The 23,106-nt window shown below is 39.1% G+C and overlaps 1 protein-coding gene across 11 annotated transcripts in view; it reads left to right on the top strand.

Annotated features, from left to right (window-relative positions):
* Positions 1–23,106, top strand: part of CACNB2 (calcium voltage-gated channel auxiliary subunit beta 2) — a gene marked incomplete at both ends in the record, with an annotated part of 343,951 nt that overhangs the window by 175,472 nt on the left and 145,373 nt on the right. Inside the window, one exon of one of the 11 annotated variants that reach the window (XM_080917900.1) lies at positions 20,430–20,480. The exons of the other annotated variants lie outside the window; for them this stretch is intronic. Coding sequence (XP_080774026.1) covers positions 20,430–20,480 — 51 coding nt within the window. Of the gene's footprint in view, positions 1–20,429; positions 20,481–23,106 lie in introns of those variants that run through there. 11 annotated transcript variants of the gene reach the window in all.

The raw sequence follows: 23,106 nt of genomic DNA, 5'->3' as shown, positions 1-23,106 counted from the left end.
GAGATCAACAGCCAGGAGAGTAAATGAAATCTGAGAAGTCCAACTTGCCATGAATTGATAAATTATGCATTCATCCATTAGTTATTGATAGAAAATCATCAATGTGTTATAGCTCAGGCATGAATGGACACAGCACGTACTCATGGAGATCTCTGAGTGACAGACAACTCAAGTACATTATAGACAAATATTTGCATCCCACATTGGCTGGTGCTGTAGAAGAATATGCAGTGAATAATGAAGGGAAGTTTTCTCCTTGAAAGGGTCAGACACAACCTCTGAAAATAGGGGAAACTTTAATTGGTACTCAATATGTGTTGGAGTTGCATACATATATACATGCATATATATATACATACACGCACATACACACACACACACACACACACACACACACACACACACACACACACACACATATATATATATATAATTAAGGTCCATGATTGAATAGTGATAGTAAGTGTATGGTGACAGAGAAATATGTACTGAGACCATTGGGAAGTCAGTGAGCAGAATGCAAGATGAGACATAGTGCTTTTAAACATTAATGTTAAAATAAGTGTATATCACCCTCTCAGAGTGTGGTACACCTAGACCTTAAATCATTAATTCAAGAGCTAAGAATGCAACCTTGTGGCAGTCCTTGGTATTTAAATATCATTAGGTTTAATTTTTACACACCAGGGAAACTTTGACTATTTCCAGGTTACGTTTTGTTTTATCTGTACTTTATGCTTATGGTAACTATAGTAAGTTTTCAATGCATACTATCAAACCTTTAAAAAAATCAAGTACTGACAAAAATATAATCATATAGTTTTATGCACAAATGCTTTTAAAATCTGTACATTTATGTTTTTTTAAAATGAAGTTGTTTCATTTAAAAAAGAACATCACTATTTGTCAAGGGATGCTGTGATTAGCCTTTACCTGTTTATCTCACACAGTCTCTGAAAGATGTGCTGTTTGCATGGGAGTGAGCTTCTGTGCTGAGAGGAGCCGTGCATCTAGATCAGTGCGTCACACTTGCCATCATAAAGCCTCAGGCATTCTGAGCACCAGAGGCCTCGGTGTCTTTGTGTGTTTGTCCCCATAAATCTCAGGCAGTCCAGTGTTTTCACTCCTTCATCAGGACCTAGAGAGCAAAACAGCAACACACTGTAGATGACTTGGCTATGTAGTAAAGATGGATCCCTAGTCTTTCCTGATGCCAAAGTGAATCAGAAAGCCTGACTGCTTTGTCTCCAGTGTTCAAGCTGAATGCAGAAAACAAAAATTACTCCAGTTAAGCAGAATCAAAACACGGGCATGGTGCATACCTATAATCCCACCAAGTGAGTGGTAGAGGCAGGAAGTTCAAGAGTTCAAAGTCATCTTCTGTTAGATAGTGAGATCAAAACCAGCTCAGGTTGTGTGAGACTCTCTCACAAAGAGTGAATACAAAAAAAAAAAAATAATAATTAGAGTTAGTGTATTGAATTAGAGAGAAAAAGAAGACAGCAGTACAAAATACAGATTTGATGAGCAATTTAGGAATAAATAAAACCTGGTTGCCATGAGCATGATTTTGAAGTACATGGGGAAACCCAAAATGAATTATTGGTCACTGTAAAGTCTTTCTATGAGGCAAATGTTGCTCTGAAATCAAAGTTGTGTCTCCAGGTCAATCTACTGTCTTTGTTCCCAGCAGGAAAGTTGGTGTAGATCTAACTCTGCTTTGGTAATTTGTACAAAGGAAGTAAAGGGCACTTTGTCCAGGAACCAGGAGCAGATGGAGGGCAAGACCCAGCTCCTCCTGTGTTAAAACTCATCAAACCTTCTCTCTCCTCTGAGCACATTAGTAAAATTCTGCACCTTTGTTGGATTTCAGGGCCTGCCTCAGAAGCACAGCCCATTCAAGAGAGGTTAGCTCTTAGCCATCCTCAAGTTTATCAGGAACAGAACAGTTTAGACCCTGAACTACGAAAAAACCTTTTCATGTCAATTAAGAAGAAAGCAATAATGTTTTGTTTTAAAGTGCTTGCAAAGTCCACCCTTCTTGGAAAACTAGGAAGCCCAAGTTCCATGATATTAAAGAATAACTTCCTAGAACATTCCTGATTTGTTCATTCTGTTTGAGATAAGACCTTGACGTTATTCCAGAGCACCTGTGGATTTAAAGGGCCAAGTAGAGAAACCACAAAGAGCATGCCTATTACACAAAGGGCATGTTTTTCTCCTAAGTATATCCATTACTTTTTTATAATAAAAGCAGCATAATTGTCTTTTGATCCATTTCCTCGGCTTCCAAAAATATCAAATATACCTAAATGCTATTTTGTGGAAATAAGAACATCTGGAATGAATAAATTTCTCCAGTGGTACTGCTAACTACCATCTTTGTGCACCATATTCCCCAAGGGCACAAGCATAGAACAAAACCTTCATATCCCGTCATGATAGGTGGGCAAATTTTGACCTCCTGGAGCCTCTGCATTCAGGACTGAGATGAGACCTAACAAGGCTGTTTCTGCAAGGTACAAGAGTATAAATCAGAACTGTCAGGTGTTTAAATCTGATAGTTTGGACTGGACACTAAAGGGTGAGCTACTTCAGGGTCACTGTCAGATACTGTATGTGCTTCTGAAGTGACCCAAAATGCATGGAGGCGGGGTCTTTTAGATCAGCAGTTAGAAGTTGTTGAATTTTTATGGTGTGCGTTCAAAAGATATGAGAATTCAAAGTCTGTACAATGGTAAACCCTTGAGGAAAACAGATGGTTCACTTGCCCTAAAGCATTCATTCTCCACCTTGACTACCATCAGGATCACCTGGGAAGCTTTTAAAACTCGACACACCCGAGCCATATCCCAAAGCAATTAAGGTAGTATCTGGGGTTGGAATTTAGGCATTGCTATAACTTTAGGTTGCCCACTTTAGAGCAAGGCGGAGAGTGAATGCTTTGGGGTAAGATGGTTGCCAAAGTACTTTTAGCTTGTTTGAACTACTTAAATCTCACACACACACATTTGTCACAATTCTCCAATCCACTGCAGTTGCACTTGAACATGCTTGTCCTCAAGTTACTCTGCATAGTATGTCTAGACAAGCAGGGAGTTGTGTATCACTACAAGGATTCAGTGCACATCACCAAAGCCTTAGACACCTAAGCAAGAGCCCATGTTGCCACACTGAGAAACACAGGCCAGGGATTCTGCACAGTGTAAAGGAAATAGGGATGAATGTGCACGGGTTATTGTGTGGCTTTCGGGGTTCATGTGTGTTCAAATACAGGATATCATTGTTCTGTTTTGGTTTTTTGATTGGTTCTGCTTTTCGAGACAGGGTTTCTCCACAGTCTTGACTCTCTAGAAACTCTGTGTAGACCAGGCTGGCCTGGAACTCAGAGATCTATCTGCCACTGCCCCCTAAATGCTGGGATAAAAAATGTGCAGCACCATGCCCAGCAAAAATATAGGCTGCCATTGTAAGGATTTTCGTTTTATTCTTAATTACCCTACTAGTCCTTGCTTTACTCATTCTTGGTTATGTGGAAATAAAATATTGAGGCTGGAAAGATGGTTTATTTGGTAAAACACTTGCATTGTAAGCATTAGGACCTGAGTTCAGATCCCTAGTCACCATGTAAAAGCAGAGCACAGTAGTGCACATCTATAATTGTCATGAACATATGTACATGCCTGAACGAACATACACACACACTAATACACACACACTCATACACACACACTCATACACACACACATTCACACACTCACACACACACTAATACACACACACTAATACACACACACTAATACACACACACTCATACACACACACACTCACACATTCATACACTCACACACACACTCATACACACACACACTCATACACACACACACTCACACATTCACACACTCACACACACACACTAATGCACACACACACTCATATACACACTCACACACTCACACACTCACACACATACACACACATACACACACACACACACACACACACACACTCACACACACACACAAACACATTTTGATGCTTAAATGTACTTCATAGAAAGATGATAACACCCAAGCAGAATGATCCCCAGATCATTTGGTATGCTGTTGTGAATTACATTTTTTAAAAAATCTGAATAAAATGTAGGTTTCAATAATTCTACAACAAATAAAAGCAATAGTCTGAAGTTTATATTCTTAAAAAAGGAAGGGATAATATATGCCTGTACTCTTTTCCTAATTTTGATTATGAATAGATAGTTTTTCCAGATATGATTCCTAAATCATCTCTTAAGATTAAAGAGAGAGAGAGAGAGAGGGAGAGAGAGAGAGAGAGAGAGAGGAGAGAGAGAGAGAGAGAGAGAGAGAGAGAGAGAGAGAGAGAGAGAGAGAAGAAGAAACTTCCAAAATATGCCACTGCGGTCAATCTAGGAGCAAAGCATCACATTTTTTGTGGTTTATACTGTTTATATCTAGAAAGAGGGACTGATTCACTATGTCATTGGAGAAATGAGTAAAATGAAATTACAGGATAGGAAAATCCCCCCCCCCCCTCTCTCTCTCTCTCTCTCTCTCTCTCTCTCAGTTTCTGGTCTTAAGTTTAGTGTGATAGTGTTATGTCCCTTTAAAACTAGTTCCTGGTAGTGGCCATACAGCCCTGAACTGTCCTAATCTCATCTGATCTCAGAAGCTAAACAGGCTAGTTCCTGTGGGGGATGGGGAGATGCCTCAGAGGTTAAGAGGACCTGGATTCAATTTCCAAGACCCACATGGTAGCTCACAACCATCTGTAGCCCCAATTCCAGGGGATCTCAGCAGAGTTACTGGAACTCTGCCAGCACCAGGTGTGCATGCAGTCATCAGACATACAGAATACACAATAATATAAATCAATCTTGTAAAAATAATGAAAGTAATACCTTTGTCACACATGCAGTATCTTCTCACATGTTTTTTAAGCCCTATTACATGAAGCTTACAGACTCATGATTTTAGATTTTATAAGTTCTACAAATTCAGTATAAGGACACCATAAAAATCACATTTATTTGGTGTAACATATTTGGCAGACGGCACAGGCTAACAATACATCAGTTACAGACAAAGCATACGCCACACTTGAGAGCCAGAGCAGTCACTGAGTGTGTTCTCTCTACAGCTCACTACATCACCAAGTGTCAGTATAAACAAATATTGAAAAAAATGCAGTTAACCAAGCAAGTTTCCTTATTCCATCCCTTTCCCCTACCCACATTAGCTAAGTTATCCTGGAGATTATAAGTGTGGATTGTGGCTAAGATGAGAACATTAATGCTTTTCCTGCCTGCATGTAGCTAATTTATCATCAACTCCTCTTAAATGTCTCTCTCTCCACCTTTTCTAACCCCCAATGGAACATATTATCAATATTCTAGAAAACTCGAAGTCTCAAAGAGATCAAACAGCTTAGCCCATTCACACTGGTAGTACTGATGCTGAAATTAGCCTGGTGGGCAAACTTCACTGTTTTATTTTAATTAAGGAAGGCAAATATTTATCCATGTGTGCTGTATAAACATTTATAAACACTAACTGCATCTAGCAAATTAAAGATATTTCATCTGCTTGACACAGATATTAAAAATATACTTCCATGTAGATGTTATGAAAGGTAGATATGTGGTAAAGAGTGATTTTACGTTTCTCACAATGTTTAGGCTTCTTTGAGAACACAGTGGAGAGGGTGGAGAGTTATCTTCTAGACTTTAGTTCTGTGGGGTTTTTGTTCTTATTGAGGTTAGTTGATTGGTTGTTTTTCAAAGTGTTGGGGATATAGCCCAGGCCTCAGTCATGCGAAGAATGACCTTGTCCCTGATCCCTAAGAATGAGCTTATCCCTGATCCAGACCCCCCAGGCTCTTAAATCCACAATGGTGGGATACTTGTTTGCTGAATGTAAACATTTCACAAAGAGAACTCTCAGATAGCAAGATAGAGAGAAGCTGGGGAGAGGAAATTAGGGAAAGTGGGGCTAGGGAAATGGCTCAAGGAGTGAGAATGCTTGTTGCACAGATGTGTAGACCTGGGTTCAAATCCCTGGACCTCATATCAAAGGCTACATGTGTCCATGTATGCTTGTAACTCCAGTGAGTTAGGCTAGGGTGCAGAAATGTGGACCTTGCTGGAGTTTGATAGTCTTTAGACTCCCTCTAAAGTGATGCTACCTTAAAAGAATCAGGCAGGCACCCTACATCTTCTTCTGGCCTCCATTTACATGGGCGTGTATACCCATACACCTGTGAGCATACATCACACATATACCATCCCAATGTTCATCTCTCATATACATTAAATAAATAAAATAAGCAAAAGATGTGTAGCAAAGAAAAAAGATCAGAGAAAAAGACAAGAGAGGATGTCTCAAAAGCACTGAGTAAAATCCAGAACTTTATGTGGCTTCTCTAATCCACAGCATCTGCTTCCCTCTCCACTGGCAACTGTGTTAAAGAAGACAGTCAAATATTATCTACAGTGTCTGCTATTACATAGGTCTACCTCACTTACTCTGCAAAGACATCACTGGTTTTATAATTAACTCAAGAAAGATGTTTAATTGATTTTAGTGGCATAGAAAGAAACCGTTATACACTAAATGTGGGTTCTGGACACCAGGAATTCTGAGATATGCCTTTCAGAGCCAAACTGACAATCAGAACAGATTCATGAAGAAATAATGCAGTCAGAGAATCTTGACTCGTATTTTTCTTAGAATTGCTTACATGGGAGCTTGCGTATTTACAGATCAAATACTTTTCCACTCATTGCAGTGTGCACTTTAAGTGTGGTTCATCCAGTAATAGGCTATGAAATACAAAGGGATAATTTCCATCATTTCAGTCGGCTGACTATGATACGCATGAGTTTAACATTCCATCTCCAAATGAAACTTTTGAGAGTACAACATACGCCCTTCAACTATGATAAAGAGCATAGCAAATGTTATATGGGTGTAAAAATTTACTATTTCGTGACAGCCGAGATTAGAAAAAAAATTCAAGCGTGTATGTATTTCCATTTTTTTTTCTTTTAACTTGGCATGTCAAATCGGTTCATATTTTTATCTCTTGAGAAAATAGTGTGTTTGGCTGTTATTTACTAAAACCACATGTGCGCCTTAGCATGTGCACACACGCCAGTGTTCTGGTTTGCAGCTCTGATTCACGGCCTGCCTCACGCATGTCATAATTGCCCATATCCATTCCCATCTCACGGTCTTTGTAATCAAAGACAACACGACTGAAGCAGAAACCCCCAAGTGGGGTGTGAGCAAAGGAAGCTTTCCACAATCCTGGCTGCTTGAATCATCAGTCTGGTCTTTGAAGTCTGAACTAGCCACTTGAAATATGTGGCCTCCAAAATCTGCATTTTTCCCTGTCTCCTGGCAACATCATGCATTTGTACTCTGGCTGCCACAGTCCTGTCCACAAAGGTCTGCTGCTGTTTTTGAGTTTAAAACAACAAATGGCCAAGTTGTCTGAGTGTGTACAATCAGAATGACTTGAAGTCCCTCCTTTGTCTCTGTTTAACACAGGCAGTAACAGGACTGCCTACCCTGGTGGTAGCAAAGAGTGCCTTTTCTTCTCAAATAAGAAAGAGAGCATCTTTAATTATAAGGACAGCACTCCATGACTTCCTTAGGATTTAACATGGATGAGTTGGAGCTGGGGCCCGGGGAATGGGATTCAGAGCTAGAAGGGACTTGGAAAGTAGTTAAAGCAAACTATTACTGGTCTGAAAGTTCCCTTGAGGATCCAGGCACTTGTGTGCCTCAGCTAAACTCTGACAGTGACCCTGGTAGACTTCACCTCTTCTCACAGAGCATCTCTGTACATAGTTGATTCAGACCACAGCATTGTACGTTCCTTAATCCTCCATACCTTCTCTCCAGTGGTTTCCCACTCTGAGACAACCTGCAGTAGTTCAAGAGCTGTGGTCTTTGGTTTTGACAGGGAGCAGCATCGCTCACTAGCAGCATTTAATATAAAGGGCACCTTTCTTTCTGCCATTGTGTTCTAATCTTACCATTGTGGGCATACAGCCGTGGATCACTGTGTATTGATTGTGTTGTATGTGGATTGTGGATGTCGGCAGCATCCTTAGCCTCTCTCAGCTAAATGTCACTGAACTACCCACCCTTCCCTGTTGTAGCAATCAACAAGGGTTCTAGACATTGCTCAATATCTCCTGGGGAGCAAACTCACCCCCAGTGGAGAATCACTCTGTTATACAAAGGAAACTGACATTTATTTGGAAACTCTGATATGGCAGATGTGTGCTAGATGTTTTATGTAATCTGGCAATCATCCTTTGGAGTCTGACCCCATTTCTGTAGATTAGGAGCCCAGGGGAAGGCAGTGGTAAATCTTTTGTTGCTGCTGCTGCTGTTACTTGATATTTTGGTTGTCTTATTTCCTAATAGTCAACAATGAAAATAAATTATAACTAGAAAATTGCATTTATTCCTAGAGAAAAAGTATCTTAGTTTTAGTGTACGTATTCTCTAATGTAGTTGTGTATTTTCTGTATCCCCCTAAATTATGGATATCTAAATTGAAATTTTTCCAGAAGTATAAAAAGCCAATAATTACTATTTGGTAGGAATTAATTTTTCTGATTTGAAGGGGTTTTGTTGTTGATAATTTTTTTCTTTTTTTCTTTTTGTTATTTTGTTTTTCCTCTCAAACACTAGAAAGGGACCAAATTATCTTGAATTTCCTGTTCCTGCTGGCTTTGGGCATGGCAAACCATCTCTTGCCTAGTCCACATTACTTGCTTATATGCAAGTCTCTTAAATGGCACCTCCCTTTCTCCTTTCCTGCTTTTATTTCTCTGTGTTCATGTGTCTTTAGTGCTTTTGTTTATAATCTGACAATGACTGACTTTTACATCCATGTTGTGAGTAAACTGAGTCTGGCAGCTGTTGGGGCTCAGTGCATAGTATCACTGACAGGGTGTGTTCAGATACCTGCAGGAGCCGGCAGCCAGTGGTTAAAGAAGTTGCTCAGCAGTCTTTTCTCTGAGGGAACAAAGGTTCATTTACCTGTGCTGGCACTCCCTGCCAGCAGAAAAACTATGAACTCTTTTAACTCCTTGAGAAGGAAAGAGAGAAGATACAGACACACACACACACACACACACACACACACACACACACACACACACACACACACACACAACTGATGAGTAGAAGGAACAACGTACCAGCCCCCATTCACACAAACCTTACAGATATACACACATATACACAGTTGATGGATGGAAGGAACAATGTTCCAGTCCTCCACCTTTTGTCCTGTCTTCCATGAATTTTATATCCCAGCAAAATCTTACACACAGCATACAATTCAGATGTGCTTGCATTTTAGTTTTCTTCTAGTGGATGATTATGAAAAAAATAATGTGTTCACCAATACTTTTACAAGAAATAATATTATACGGTGCATGCAAAGAAAACAAATTATTCCCAAAAACCCACATACATCGTAGCTAAGCAACTTGTTATGGAGTAACAAAGTGTAAGGAAGCAAGGTAGTTTTCTCAGCCAGTTTCTCTTACTGGCAGGGAGCACACTGCAAAAGAAAGAAGCAATTATTTTATTATTTGTCTTTAAAAGTAATCTTCTAAGAATCTTTATAAAAAGTTACAAATCTAAACTTGTATATAAAAATCAGTCATTTGTCTTTGAAAAGCTCAGAATGCATATCTACTCATCAGCAATTCTTATTAAATCAAATCAGGAAGCTGAGGGCAGACATGGGCATAAGCGATCAATTATTACCAGTCCAGCCTCAGTGAGAGTCATCGGCCAGTGCTGCCATTGTTCTTGTTCCCTGCCCGTGAAAGGTCCCTAGCTTAACTAACAAGAGTATGCCTTTCTCAACTTCAAATTGTTTCCTAAGATTTCTTACATCAGAACCAGTAGTAAAAACATCTCAACCTAGCGTTACTGGCAATTTTATTTTTCCAAAAGTTTTCAAAGGGTGGCCATCATTGCTGACAATCTGTGTCTCTAAGTTCTTCTCTAGGGTGGTGATTGACTCATTAATTGGCTCCAGGAACAATGCCTGAACGAGATCAAGCATTTTTATTGTGAGTGCCAGAGACACTGTGCAGTGAAGAGCTGGAAGACCCCTTAGAGTTTTCAGATAATTCTTAGATTAAGAGGGATGTGAGGGCAACAAGCAGAGTCCATTGCCTTAACAACATCAAGTCTTCAGGGCATACGGTCCTTGGGGCTGCACCATAGAGAGGCTATGGGCCACATTCCATGAGTTCTAAAGCCATTTGCCATTCCTCTTGCATGGCCCTTGGCAATGATCTTCTAACCAAGTCAACACAATGTCTCTCAATCTCATTTGAGAGCAAGAAGAGCAGTACCTCAGCTAACACATTTAATTTTTACAAGCTTGCGAAAGCATTGAAATTTTATGTTACATGTAGAGTTTCCACCCTCATCCTATGAATCGATGATGTTTTTGCTATCCAAACCATTATTTTTTTTACTGAAGAACTTTATTTTAAAAAACAAAGATTAATGTACAAATTTTAAGCATTTTTTGCATAAAAGTATACGAATACATTTTTGTCATTGCTTGACTTTTTTTAAAATAAGGTTTGATAGTGTGCACTAAGATCTTACTAGTTACAATGAGAATACAGTACATGTAAAACAGGATGTAACCTGGAATTAGTCAAAGTTTTCTTGGTGCGTAAGGAGTAAACATAATGGCTTTTTCTTTTCTTTTCTTTTTTTGAACTTCACACAGTCTGTGAGTTGTTTCTGGGGTGTTCAGATCTTTCTGGGGTTAGTATCCCATTATCAGTGACTGCATATTATGTCTGTTCTGTTCTGACTGGGTTACCTCACTCAGGATGATATTCTCTAGATGCATCCATTTTCTTAAGAATTTCATAAAGTCGTTGTTTCTGATACAAATTTTGTATTAAATTCATCTACTGAAGGACATCTGGGTTCTTGCCAGCTTCTGGCTATTATAAATAGAGCTGCTATGAAAATTGTGGTGCATGTGTCTTTATTGTATGTTGAAGAGTCTCTGGGGTAAATGCGCAGAAGTAGAATAACTGGGCCTTCAGATAGTACTATGTCCAATTTTCTGAGGAATCGTCACACTGATTTCCAGAGTGGTTGTACCAGTTTACAAGCCCACCAACAGTGGAGGAGTGTTCCTCTTTCTCCACATCCTCAGCAGCATCTGCTGTCACCTGAATTTTTATCTTGGCCAATCTGACTGGTGTGAGGTGGGATCTCAGGGTTGTTTTGATTTGCATTTCCCTGATGGCTAAGGATGTTGAGCACTTCCTTAGATGCTTCTCAGCCATTCCATATTCCTCAGTTGAGAAATTTTTGTTTAGTTCTGTACCCCATTTTTTAATAGGGTTGTTTGATTCTCTGGTGTCTAGCTTTTTGAGTTTTTTTGTATACCTTGGATATTAGGCCTCTATCTGATGTGGGGTTGGTAATGATCTTCTCCCACTCTGTTGGCTGCCATTTTGTTTTCTTGGCAGTGTCTTTAGCCTTACAGAAACTTTGCAGTCTCATTAAGTCCCATTTGTTAATCTTTGACCTTAGAGCTTGAGCCATTGGTGTTCTGTTCAGGAAACTTTCTCCTGTGCCTATGTGTTCTAAGGTTTTCCCTACTTTCTCATGTAATAGTTTCAGTGTACCTGGTTTAATGTGGAGATCTTTGATCCACTTGCACTTGAGTTTTGTTCAAGAAGATAAGAAAGGGTCTATTTTCATTCTTCTGCATGCTGAGTGCCAGTTGGACCAACACTATTTGTTGAATAGGCTGTCCTTTTTCCATTGAATGTTTACAACTCCTTTGTCAAAAATCAGGTGACCATATATGTGAGGGCTCATTTCTAGATCTTCTATTCCATTGATTCATGTGCCTATTTCTGTACCAGTACCATGTAGTTTTCAGCACAATTGCCTTGTAATATAGCTTGAGGTCAGGGATAGTGATTCCCACAAATGTTTTCTTGTTGTTGAGGAGGGATTTCACTATTATAGGTCTTTTGTTATTCCAGATGAAATTACACATTGCTCTTTCCAACTCAATGAAGAATTGGGTTGGTATTTTGATGGGGATTGAATTTAATCTGTAGATTGCTTTTGGTAAAATGGCCATTTTTACACAAACCATTATTAATTATTAACAATTGTCCATTGTTTGTATATTTTTAGCATTATAAATCAAGGTAGACTGGGCTGGAAAAGTAAAAACCATATATGTCAGTTTCCAAAAGAAAGACATTATGTATCATATTTAAAGTTTATCTCCAGGTATAAAGTATTTCCAAATTCTCAGGGTATTTTTAAACAAAATTTATAATTAATGTATGCCAAAGGGTATGGGGCTTTTGCTTTTTAAATTAATTATTGGTATGCAGTCCAGACTGGCCTTTAATTTGCGAACCTCCTGCCTTCTCCTCAGGAGTACTGTAATTGTGGCAATTTGCCAAGATTCTTGGCTCATGAAGGCACTTGGGTGTTTGTTGGTTGGTTGGCTGGCTGGCTAGCTGGCTGGCAGTAGGTTGGTTGGTTGGTTGGTTGGTTGGTTAGCTGGATGGCTGCTTGGTTTGTTGGTTAGTTAACTGGCTGGCTAGCTGGCTGGCAGTAGGTTGGTTGGTTGGTTGGTTGGTTGGTTAGCTGGATGGCTGCTTGGTTTGTTGGTTAGTTAGCTGGCTGGCTGCTTGGTTGGTTGTTTTGTTGGTTGGTTAGTTGGTTGGCTGGCTAGCTGGTTTCTTGGTTGGTTAGTTGGTTAGCTGGCTGGCTGCTTGGTTGGTTTGTTGGGTGGTTAGTTGGCTAGCTGGCAGGCTGGCTGGCTGGCTGGCTTACTGCTTGGTTGGTTGGTTGGTTGGTTGATTTGTTGTTAGTTGATTGTCTACCTAGCTGTCTGGCTGGCTGGTGGGTTGGTTGGTTTGTTAGTTGGCTACTTGGTTGGTTGTTTTTTCCTTGAGGGAACTAGCACAATGATCAAGCTAGTTTTAAAGATTTTTTAGAGAATATTAGACTTGGACTCATCAAAAGAATGAATGCTTGGTTAAGACCATTATATTTGAAGAGCTAATACCCTACAAGCCTATAAGCCATAATTTGAGGGCTATTTTTCACATAAAACTGAAAACATTTGCATTCAGCCTGCCAGAATAATCCTGTTTAGCAAAGTCATTTGCATTTCTATAGGTTTTCTATTGTTTACTGTCTGCTTCCACAGAAATACAAATTATTTGGGGGATGGAGAGGAGTCTCTTAAAACTGAGCAAAGCCTATAGGAACTCACAGAATGAAGCAGCAAGCACAGTCTACATAATGTATGCATGTATGTATATGTATATATATTAGCTTTCAGTTTAGTACTTTTATGGGATTCCTGAATGTCAGAATAGTAAGTAGGTCTCTGATTCTTATGCCCTTTCTTTGGGCTCTCTTATTTTTCTATTGGTTTGTGTTGTGATAGAATCAGACCACACCAATCCCACGTGGGAGAGGTTTATTGTGGGAGGAAGAGGGAAATAGAGAAAAGAAGAAAAAGGGGGAAAGGCCAGGAAGGGTCTGCTTTTTCTTTAAACTGTGACATAACCGCTCACAGGTAAAGGTGGGAGGCAAACCAAATGCAGGTTGGGAATGTATGCTTATTGCCATGGCAACAAAAGCACTGGTCCCAGTTGCCTGTGGGTGACATTATCACTGGGTTTAGAGGCAAAAGCCGGTTTCTGATGCCAAGAACTTGTCTTGTCCAACTTCAAAATGATAGGGTTTGTTTGTTTGTTTGTTTGTTTGTCTTCTGAAACTTTGGTTTTGTCATGTTTTGCTCTTATCTTAGAACCCTTGTTCTTTTTTTCATATAAATTTATTTTTATTTATTTCATGTATTTGAGTGCTCTATCTGCATGTACACCTACATGCCCGAAGGAGGCATCATATCCCATTTTAATGGTTATAAGCCACATGATTGCTGAGAACTAAACTCAGTACCTCTAGAAGAGCAGGTTGTGAGTACTCTTAACTGCTGAGCCATCTCTCCAGCTTCCCTCTTCTTTTCTAAGAGGAGGCAGAAAGGGAGTAGATCCAGGTTGGAAAGGAGATAAGGAGGAACTTGAAGGAGTAGAGAGAGGAGAAACTATACTCAGATTATATTGTGTGAGCAAAGAAACTTGGTTTAATAAAAGGAGAAAGATTATAGATAATTAGATAATAGATAGATAGATAGATAGATAGATAGATAGATAGAAAGGAAAGAAAGAAAGAAAGAAAGAAAGAAAGAAAGAAAGAAAGAAAGAAAGAAAGAAAGAAGACAGAAATTAACTAAAGGTTTAGGACTGGAGTATAGCTCAGCAATGGAGCCCTTACTTAGCATATGTGAAGCACTGGGTTCCACCCATCACTAGAAGAATAAAACTAAACAATGTATCTAGAAAATGATTCTTTTTATTTTACTTTTTATATTTCCACTGCCTATACCACAGTCTACTTGTTAGCCCATGGGTCCTATTCTCTTCCAACCCCTCACATTATTGGAAAATATGAACTTCAATTAAATGAGTAATATTTTTATTGCCCCAAAATTTCAGTGATTTGGGTACAGTAGCTTTCTTCTGAAATGTGCATGTCTTTTTTAAAATTTCTTTTTTTATATAAAATTATTCTTGATTGCCTATTTAACACTGACACTAGGAGGAAAATAAATTGTTTCTGAGGTTAAAACAGTAACACAAACCCATTGTAGAAAGTTTTGAAAAGTACTAATAAATTTATAAAAAGAAAAGAAGTCCACTATCCACAATGACAGTTTAAAACTGAAATTTTTACTGTAAAGTAAAAATTGATTATGTATTTTGTTTTCTCTTACTATCATATTAATACACATCATATAATTCAAATATTAAATGACACTCAAAGGTGGATTTCAACTCTGGTACCAGTAGTGCAGAGTAAGAGGCAGAAGCTTCAGAAGTTCCAGGCTACTTAAAAAGTTTCAGGGCAGACTGGTAAATCCAGCAAGACCCTTCCTGGGGGGGGGGGAGGATGAGGGGGGACAGAAGAGAGAAGGGAGAAAGACGAAGAGAGAGGAAGGAAAACAAAGTCTCATATTTTCAGAGATATTTTAATGTTCTAGTAATTTCTATGCCATGAATCTTTTAACAATGTTTCCTAATTTTCTACCACTTACTATATTAAATATTTTAGAATACAAATTATAGATACTAATAGGTTATTCAGTCATATAATTATGCGTAATTAAGAAACAATATAAAGTTTGCCCTCCCTACCCCCAAATATATTCCTCTGGAAAGATAATCACTATCCTATTGTTCTGTGAAAATACATTTCCTGTAGAGACCCAGTATGTCTACTGACCCCATCTAGCAAGTTCATCAGAGACCAAAGTATAGACACCATCAAAGCCCAACTTGATGAGCCAATGAGTTTAATTGAGGTTACTTACAGGATCAGAAATGACTCAAAGATAGCTGCCTAATTAAGGTCCGTCCCTATACAGGCAAAAGTCCATAAAACCTTGGAAATTGGACCACACTGTGCAGCCTGCAAACAGCTCTCATGTTGGAGAGTGTTCCTTCCAAGTGACTCTGGTCTAACGTTTTGACAGGCAAGTCAACTGGTTAGGGTTTCTTCTGGGCAGTTGGTCTGCTCTCAGAGTCTTCTTTATATTTCAGCTTATCTGGGAGTGACTCTCAGAAGCTTCATTGATTACTCTGGGAAGGAGGGTCCTAATGAATCTCCTCAGATTCAGAGACTCACTGAAGTCATTTTGAACTGTTTCCAGCCTGCTTAAAAAGCTCCCCTGTGAGAAGAGGTTTTTCAACTTGGAAGAAAACTGTTATACACCTGAATTTAATATTCATTGCTTTTCATATTTATCTTCATGTATATGTAAATTAAGTTGTTATTAGTTATTTGAGAGTTCTATACAAACATATAATGATAATGTTCATCTCTTTCTCCAAATTCTTCCCCAATTCACTCTCTCTTTCTCCACCTATTCATGTAGTATCTTTTTTTTTATAAACCTTCAAGACCTTCAAGACCAGTTTTATGATGCACTGATAGTCTTGGATGTGTGATTTTCTACTGGAGAGTAGTCAATTTCCCAAGGATCATATTCTTAGATTCCCCTCTCTCTACCTCCCTACCCTTTTCACTGTCTCTCTATGTCTCTCACTCTCTTTACTTCCCCTCCCATCTCTCTCCCTCCCTCTTAGCAGTCCAAACTTACCATTGATGCCATAGATTTGGGTTAGAGTCAGTACCCATCTCGACTCTCCTTGCTGTGATTTGATCAGGCTTGGGCTGTCACAACCACTGTGAGGTTTTTTGAGTTTTTGTTTTGGTTTGATTTGGTTTGGTTTGGTTTGGTTTGGTTTTTTGGTTGTTTGGGGGTTTTGGTTTTTTCCACCTGCATAAAGTACATATTTATACCAAAGTTTTTTGTGGTTTTGTTGTTGTTGTTATTGCTGTTTGTTTTCATTTTTTTTTTTTTTTTGCTTTTTGTTTTGTTTTTTAAAGATTGAGAAGCTGTAGAGAAGGCTCCAAAAAACACTTACTACTTTTATACAGTGCAAAGGGTTCAATTTCAAGAACTTATATAGTAGCTCACAATCATCTTTGACTCAGACTCCAGAAGATTCTTGGGCATAAGGGACACATGTGGTGCACATATATATACCTGCAGGCAGAATATCCATGTATACATAAGATAAATAAATCTAAAATAAATTCAAACCTTTGAGAAAGGTTAGGGTATAGGTTGGTGATAGAAGACTTGCTTAGCATGTATAAGGTTCTAGATTTGACACTTAGCACTAAAAAATTAAGATAAACAATATTACGTTTTGATGTGAGACAAAAGGAAGAAATGTTTGTCCTGGAGGAGACAAAGGACTGTCTCTAGATAGAAAGGAAACAGACATAGCCCACAGGAAAATGGCAGTTTATAAAGGTAAAGGTGAAAACTATGTATTAGGATGAGGTGTTCCATTTTAATTTGACATGTTAATTAGGTGAACCAAAGGGAGTATTGAATTGCTGGATGTTGATACTTTGATAGGTGAACCTTGGTTCTTATCCTCTGGAGGAGAAAGTGGTCAGAAACAGAAATGGACCATTGTGGCTAGCTTTAGAAATCTAATCTCATGGGTTTTAGCAAGGAAGAGAAAATGGGAACGAAGGGAAGGCCCTGCCAGAGCCATGTTTGCCATGCCCAGGCTGGCTAGAGTCCCTTTGGATGCAGGAAAAGGTTTTGAACATTATTTACCAGAAAAATAGCTGTCAAAATACAATGAGAGAGCCCCTCATATTCGTGAGCTTAGCGGCTTCCAAGAGACAACATGGGTTAGCTACAGAGAAGCGGCCATAGCTATAAACATGCATTGTGGGTTGGCTATAGAAAAAGGGGAAGCTGTACACATGGGTTGCTATGGTTGTACTACTCCATGACTTTGTGTACTGGGGTCCAGGCATGGCCCACAAACCATATGTACACTGAACTCAGTCAGACAGGAGTAGTTTATTGAGCATTCACCCCAGGACTGACCGATCAGAGACTCAGCCTAGACTCAGGAACTAGACTGTGACCCCAGTCCCACAGAGCTTTTAAGCGTGAAACCCACAAACATCTTATTCTACCAATCAGGAGTTAGGAGTAAAGAACTTCTTTAGGAACATGTCTTCGTAGCACACTTATCCTGTCCTCATTGGTTGGGTTATTCAAAAGTGATTTGAATTCCTTGCTCTGCATTCCTGTCCCAACTTGCCAACCAGTACGTCAGTTACCCATGTACATGTCTCTTTCTGCCAACCTGGGTATCAATTCCTAGGGAGACCTTGGGTCCAAGCTTGTCGTAGCGATCTATACAAAGCAGTTTTGAATGACCTCTATTGTGACTGGTTTCCAAAAACACCAAAGCAAAGAACATAGCAGACTTTAGGTTGACAGTTAATTCAGGCATCAATATGTTCCCAGTAACAAATACAGGAGAATGTTCCCCATAACATCATAAAAGAGCCGGCTAGACAGACAACAGTTACCCAGGCTTTAACATGTACTTCACTTCTAGAGTCTTGGTTATTTTCTTTCACTACAAAATACCGCGTCACAGGTTGTTTGCTTGCTTTTCTATTCAGGTCATTTCTAGTTTTAGCTCAAAGCCCACTGCAGCCATGAAGATAGTGCCTAACTGACAGCTTGATAATCTGTAATGTTGACTCTCGGTATTTTTGTGTATGAAAATCCATGGATACTGAAGTCCTTTGTGTAAAACAGCTTTGTGTTGCCTATAAAGTATGCATATCCTAATAAGGACCTGTGGACTGCCAATAATGCTCAACACATTGTAAAGCTGCTAATAGTCAGTATGATGACTTATTTAGGGAGCATGTTGGAAATAATAGGGAACAATTAGGGACTTACTGTAAATTTTTTAATTCAATTTTTATCTGAAAAAGTACACATTCAGTACAGATGTACTTCAAATGGCCAGTTGATTCCACAGACGCTGAAACCACTGACAGGAGTCTCGGGCTACTGAATTCTGTGAATGTAGAGTCCAAGGTATGAGCCCCCACAACTTCAGCATCAGGTCGTCTCTTAGGCTGCAGCTTTAAAGCCTCCTCACTATCCCTAAGTCCTGGAAGCCACTGGACCACTTCTTGTTCTGAGGGTTTTATGTAAATGGAGTGGCTCAGTACACAACTATGTCCCAGGGGTGCACCAAATGGACTTGTCACCTATAGTTGTTGTCGGGGGCTGTCAAGCTTCTTTGGAACATCACCATGAAATACTGAAAGCTTTGTGAGTCACATACCGCTCTGTCACTGTTCCTCAGTGCTGTAAAGCTAAAACATCCACGATGATATGTCTTCCCAGATCTTTATTAGTGAACTTAAATAGAAACATCATCATTCCCATTTTATGGCACAAAATGCCCTGGTTTGGCTTTTGGGGGTATTGTTTGTTTGTTTGTTTGTTTGTTTTGGTTGGTTGGTTTTTTGTTTGTTGAGTTTTTTTATATATAATTATTTAAAAGTGTGAAACATCCAGTCCAGTGACCCAAATCTATAATCTCAGCTATTTGGGAGGCTGAAGTACGTAAGGCCAACCTGAGGTACAGAGCAAATAAATGGCTAGCCTGAGCAATTTAGTGAGACTGTCATTAAATTCAAAATTGAAGCTTCTAAAAAAAACATATCTTTAGCACGTAGGTTGGGAGTAGCCTTTGTCCTTCTCTTCCTTACGCTCTGGTCTGAGTTTTCTCAGAGGAGATAAGGGGGCAGCTGAGAAAGCTGCAGAGATTTGCCTATCTACACTTCTCCCAGCAACTCTGCAGGAATTACAGGCATGTGGTCACTGGCTGCCTTTCACGTGGGGCTAGAGATTTGAACTCAGGCCTTCACACTGCAGCCGGTACCCTCACCCACTGAGCCACCTGTTTTATATTTTCTAGAGAGTAACCCTTTGCAATGTGCATTGTACCAACGACCTCAGGGCACAGTAGTCACTGCTTCCCTTTTGTAAAGTGTGTGTGATTTCTTGTTTGGTTGGTAGCTTCTTCTTGTTGCTGGAGTTTGAGATGGAGTCTGGCTTTGTAACCCAGGCTTGACCATGTAACCCAGGCTTGCTTTAAACTCACAGGCCTACTTCAGTCTCTGAGTACTGAACTTTAGTCCACCACACCTGGATTGAAAAGTGTCTTTTGAAGAAATGTCTTCGATCTTAGATAAAATCAACTTAACCCAGCAGTATTTGACTGTAAATGTAATTATGAGCTCGGAGAACTTGGAAGGCAACAAAAGAGGAAAGAAAATACTTTCATGAATTTAAAAAGAAAAGTCTTTCTTCATAGGGTAGAAGTATGTTTTCACTTTTCTCCAAGTCTTTTCAGGACAGTAGTTGAATGCCGACAGCATATCCGGTTGTGTAATCCATTGTTTTATACTGAAGAAAGTAGCTTTAAAAGCCCTAGTGTGGCCAGAGCTGCCCGCAGGCATGCATCTGATATTAATGAAGTGTTACTTTGCTTTGACAAGTTTACAGGCGTCTCTCTTCTGAGCCAGCTGACGTAATTCAAAGTAGGAAAAGACCCTCCCACTTGGCCCTTGCTTGTGGTGAGCTCCTCTGCCTTGCTTGAAGTGGTCCTGAAATCAGAGAGAGCTCTTGACATCTGAAGTACGTTAGAAAGTCATGAAGTCATCCTGACTAAGATCACACATCTCAGACTTCAGGGAAAACTGTAGCCTGTGGTATGCTCCTGATCTGCACGGCGAGGCAAAGCCAACTTTAACTGGTACCTGGTCCTTGTGCCTGTAGACTATTTCTCCGGCTTTCTGCACTGTTGGAAGCGGTCTGGCATGATTGACAGACAGTTGGTATCTTCTCAGACTCAATCCAGTATTCCTGGGGTAAGAAGGCAGAGGGGGTGCTGTCCTGATGACCTGTGTGCTTTGGAGAGAAATGGCATTATTTTTAATGAGCCCAAGCTACAACTGTGCTAGCTGCTTTGCTGTGTTAATAATAATAATAATAATAATAATTCTTGTCATTGCTGGAAATATCATATGCATTGTGCTTGTTTGAAACAGTAACTCTACTTTAAACTTAATCTTGCTGAGATTCCATTAGTAGCTAGAGGAGGAAGCTTGGGTCGAGGGACTGGATGGGGAGAAAACGCTTTTCTGGCTGGGAGCAGGCACTTGTTACAGATCACTCTGACAACTTGGGCCATGTCCTGTTGGCTTCTTTCTTTTTGAGAGTTTTCTGTATAAATCAGAGTGCTTTGGTTTCAAGTGTTACAAATTAAGACTGTATTGCAGATAGTCTTTTTTTTTCTTAATTTATGAAGTTCATTCAGGAGACCCTAATGTTTAAAATACTTAAAAAATACAGAACTTGACCATGCAAAGACTATTAGGATCTTCAAATTCAGAACTTTTACAGAAAACATTATGTATTATTAATGACCTTTAAAGCATGTTTTTATAATGTAATTTTATAATACTCATCAAGTTTTTATTATATATCAACTGCATTGTCTAAGGTTAGGAATAATGATGTCTATTTTTAAGGAGAATTTTCCAGCAAATCACATTACTTATGATATTATTATTTTCTCTTTTCTGAGAAAGCTTTACAAAAAAGAACACTGCCAACACTTAAATTAGAGTTCATAAATATTAGTCTGAAGTTACAAGTATGATTAGCTGGATGCACAAATATTTTATAATCAATTTAAATATGGGTTGTCTAAAAGTTCTTTCTGGATTCATTCCCTGGTTGCTGGACTCTGTAGTGCTCTTAGTACAAGAGGGGAAAATACATGCTAAGTAAGTAGCTGTGTGCTCCTAACTTTTTCTGGATGTCATCATATAATATTCATATATAACAACAACAACAACAGCAACAACAACAACAATAATAATAATAATAATCATCATCATCATATAAGAATATTTCCACATCCAGTAAACCTGAGGGCACTTGGCTTAATTCCACGTGATTCATGATTATGGCTTAATTATATGTGATTTGGTTTCACTTTATGTTTTCTAATGATACAGAACTTTCTTCTTGTATTGGTGCACATGAAGTTTTGTGTGCTTGCAGGCTGGGGATATAGCTCAGTGGTAGAGCCCTTACTTAGGGGGAACCATGCATTGGGTTTGGTCCCCAAGGCTCAAAGTAAAATGGTCTAGAGTTGTAGTTATGTTCCTTAAGGCTCTATTGTGGCTGACAATTTGATGATCACAAAGGATTTCTGGATGCTATCATAGTATATTGGCCAAATTTTAAATTGCTGTGTGTGGTATAGAATTGAGTCAATACCTGCTTAGGTATCCCTGTTTTCAGTGGAATAATCGTTTCTGGTAAGCTTGCTCGCTTTCTAAGAATATTGTTATCTGAAGTAAAATAGCTGCTTCATTTTTTTCCTACAGAGAAATGATAATGAGAAACATGTATAACTCACAATCTAAATCCTGAAGGCATCCTACTGATGAGTTTTAGTCATTTGAGCAGGAAAATTGTGGACAATAATGCCAGAGGTATTTAACAGTAGATTTAACAGTAATGGTGATCTGTGTGACTCTAAATGCATAGTTTATCCTATATTAATTTCATTCCTGTCTTGAAGAGCTAAGGAACCTGCCCACGGAGATTTGTTCCTTTAAACTTCGTTCCCAAGCCCAGGCTTTCTGCTCCCTTTGGCCTGGCTAGTTCTCATTTTAGGGTTTTGGTGTTGTTTGGTAGGTTTGGGGTTGGGAGACCATCTTTCTCTTTAGTTCAGGCTAGCCTAAAACTCAGGATCCTCATGCTTCAGCCTCCCACGTGTTGGGATAATGAACAAGCACCGGTATACCTCGCGTGCTCATTTTTGAGGCAGGCTTTTACAAAATGTTCTGTCTACCTTGTCTTAAACTCACAGTGTCCTTACCTCAGCTGCCTGAGTGCCTGGAATGACAGCCCTCTGTCTAATTTTGTTCTTAGTTCTAATTTAGTTCTGAGTTTGTGCCTGTGTTTAGATAGGACTCATAAATGATTGGGTGTGTTGAATAATTGAAGTTTAAAGTAATACTTTATCAAAACTCTCTTCTATCTCGTGTAAAACTCTTAATCTAGCAGTCCTTAACTTTCTCCAGTAATGACAGAAAACTTTCAAGATTAAATATTCACGCTGAGAATTGTTATAGATGTGCCGACACATATGTCATTATACGTATTCTCATGTGTATTAAAGATTAGCTTTGGAGACTCTCAAAGAAACCACATGGTCTTTATTTTTTGCTTTAATCCATGTATGATTTTGTGTTCTATCTGTTTTTACTGAAGTTATTTCAAATCCCAACTACATGAGTTCATGTTTGAAAATGAATTTAACTTTTCGTCATCCATTGAAATGAAATATGTAACGGCATGCATTTTGTACACTTTTCAATACAACAGACAAACAAACGTGTGTATCTACTCTACACTCAGTTTGCCTCATACATTCTGGGCTTGCTGGGTCCTGAGTTGCTTGACAGTGATGTAGTC

Source organism: Micromys minutus (assembly GCF_963924665.1).
Source record: "Micromys minutus genome assembly, chromosome: 6".
Lineage (NCBI taxonomy): Eukaryota > Metazoa > Chordata > Mammalia > Rodentia > Muridae > Micromys > Micromys minutus.
The sequence above is the reverse complement of the archived record's forward strand: the minus strand, read 5'-3'. Positions and strand labels throughout refer to the sequence as shown.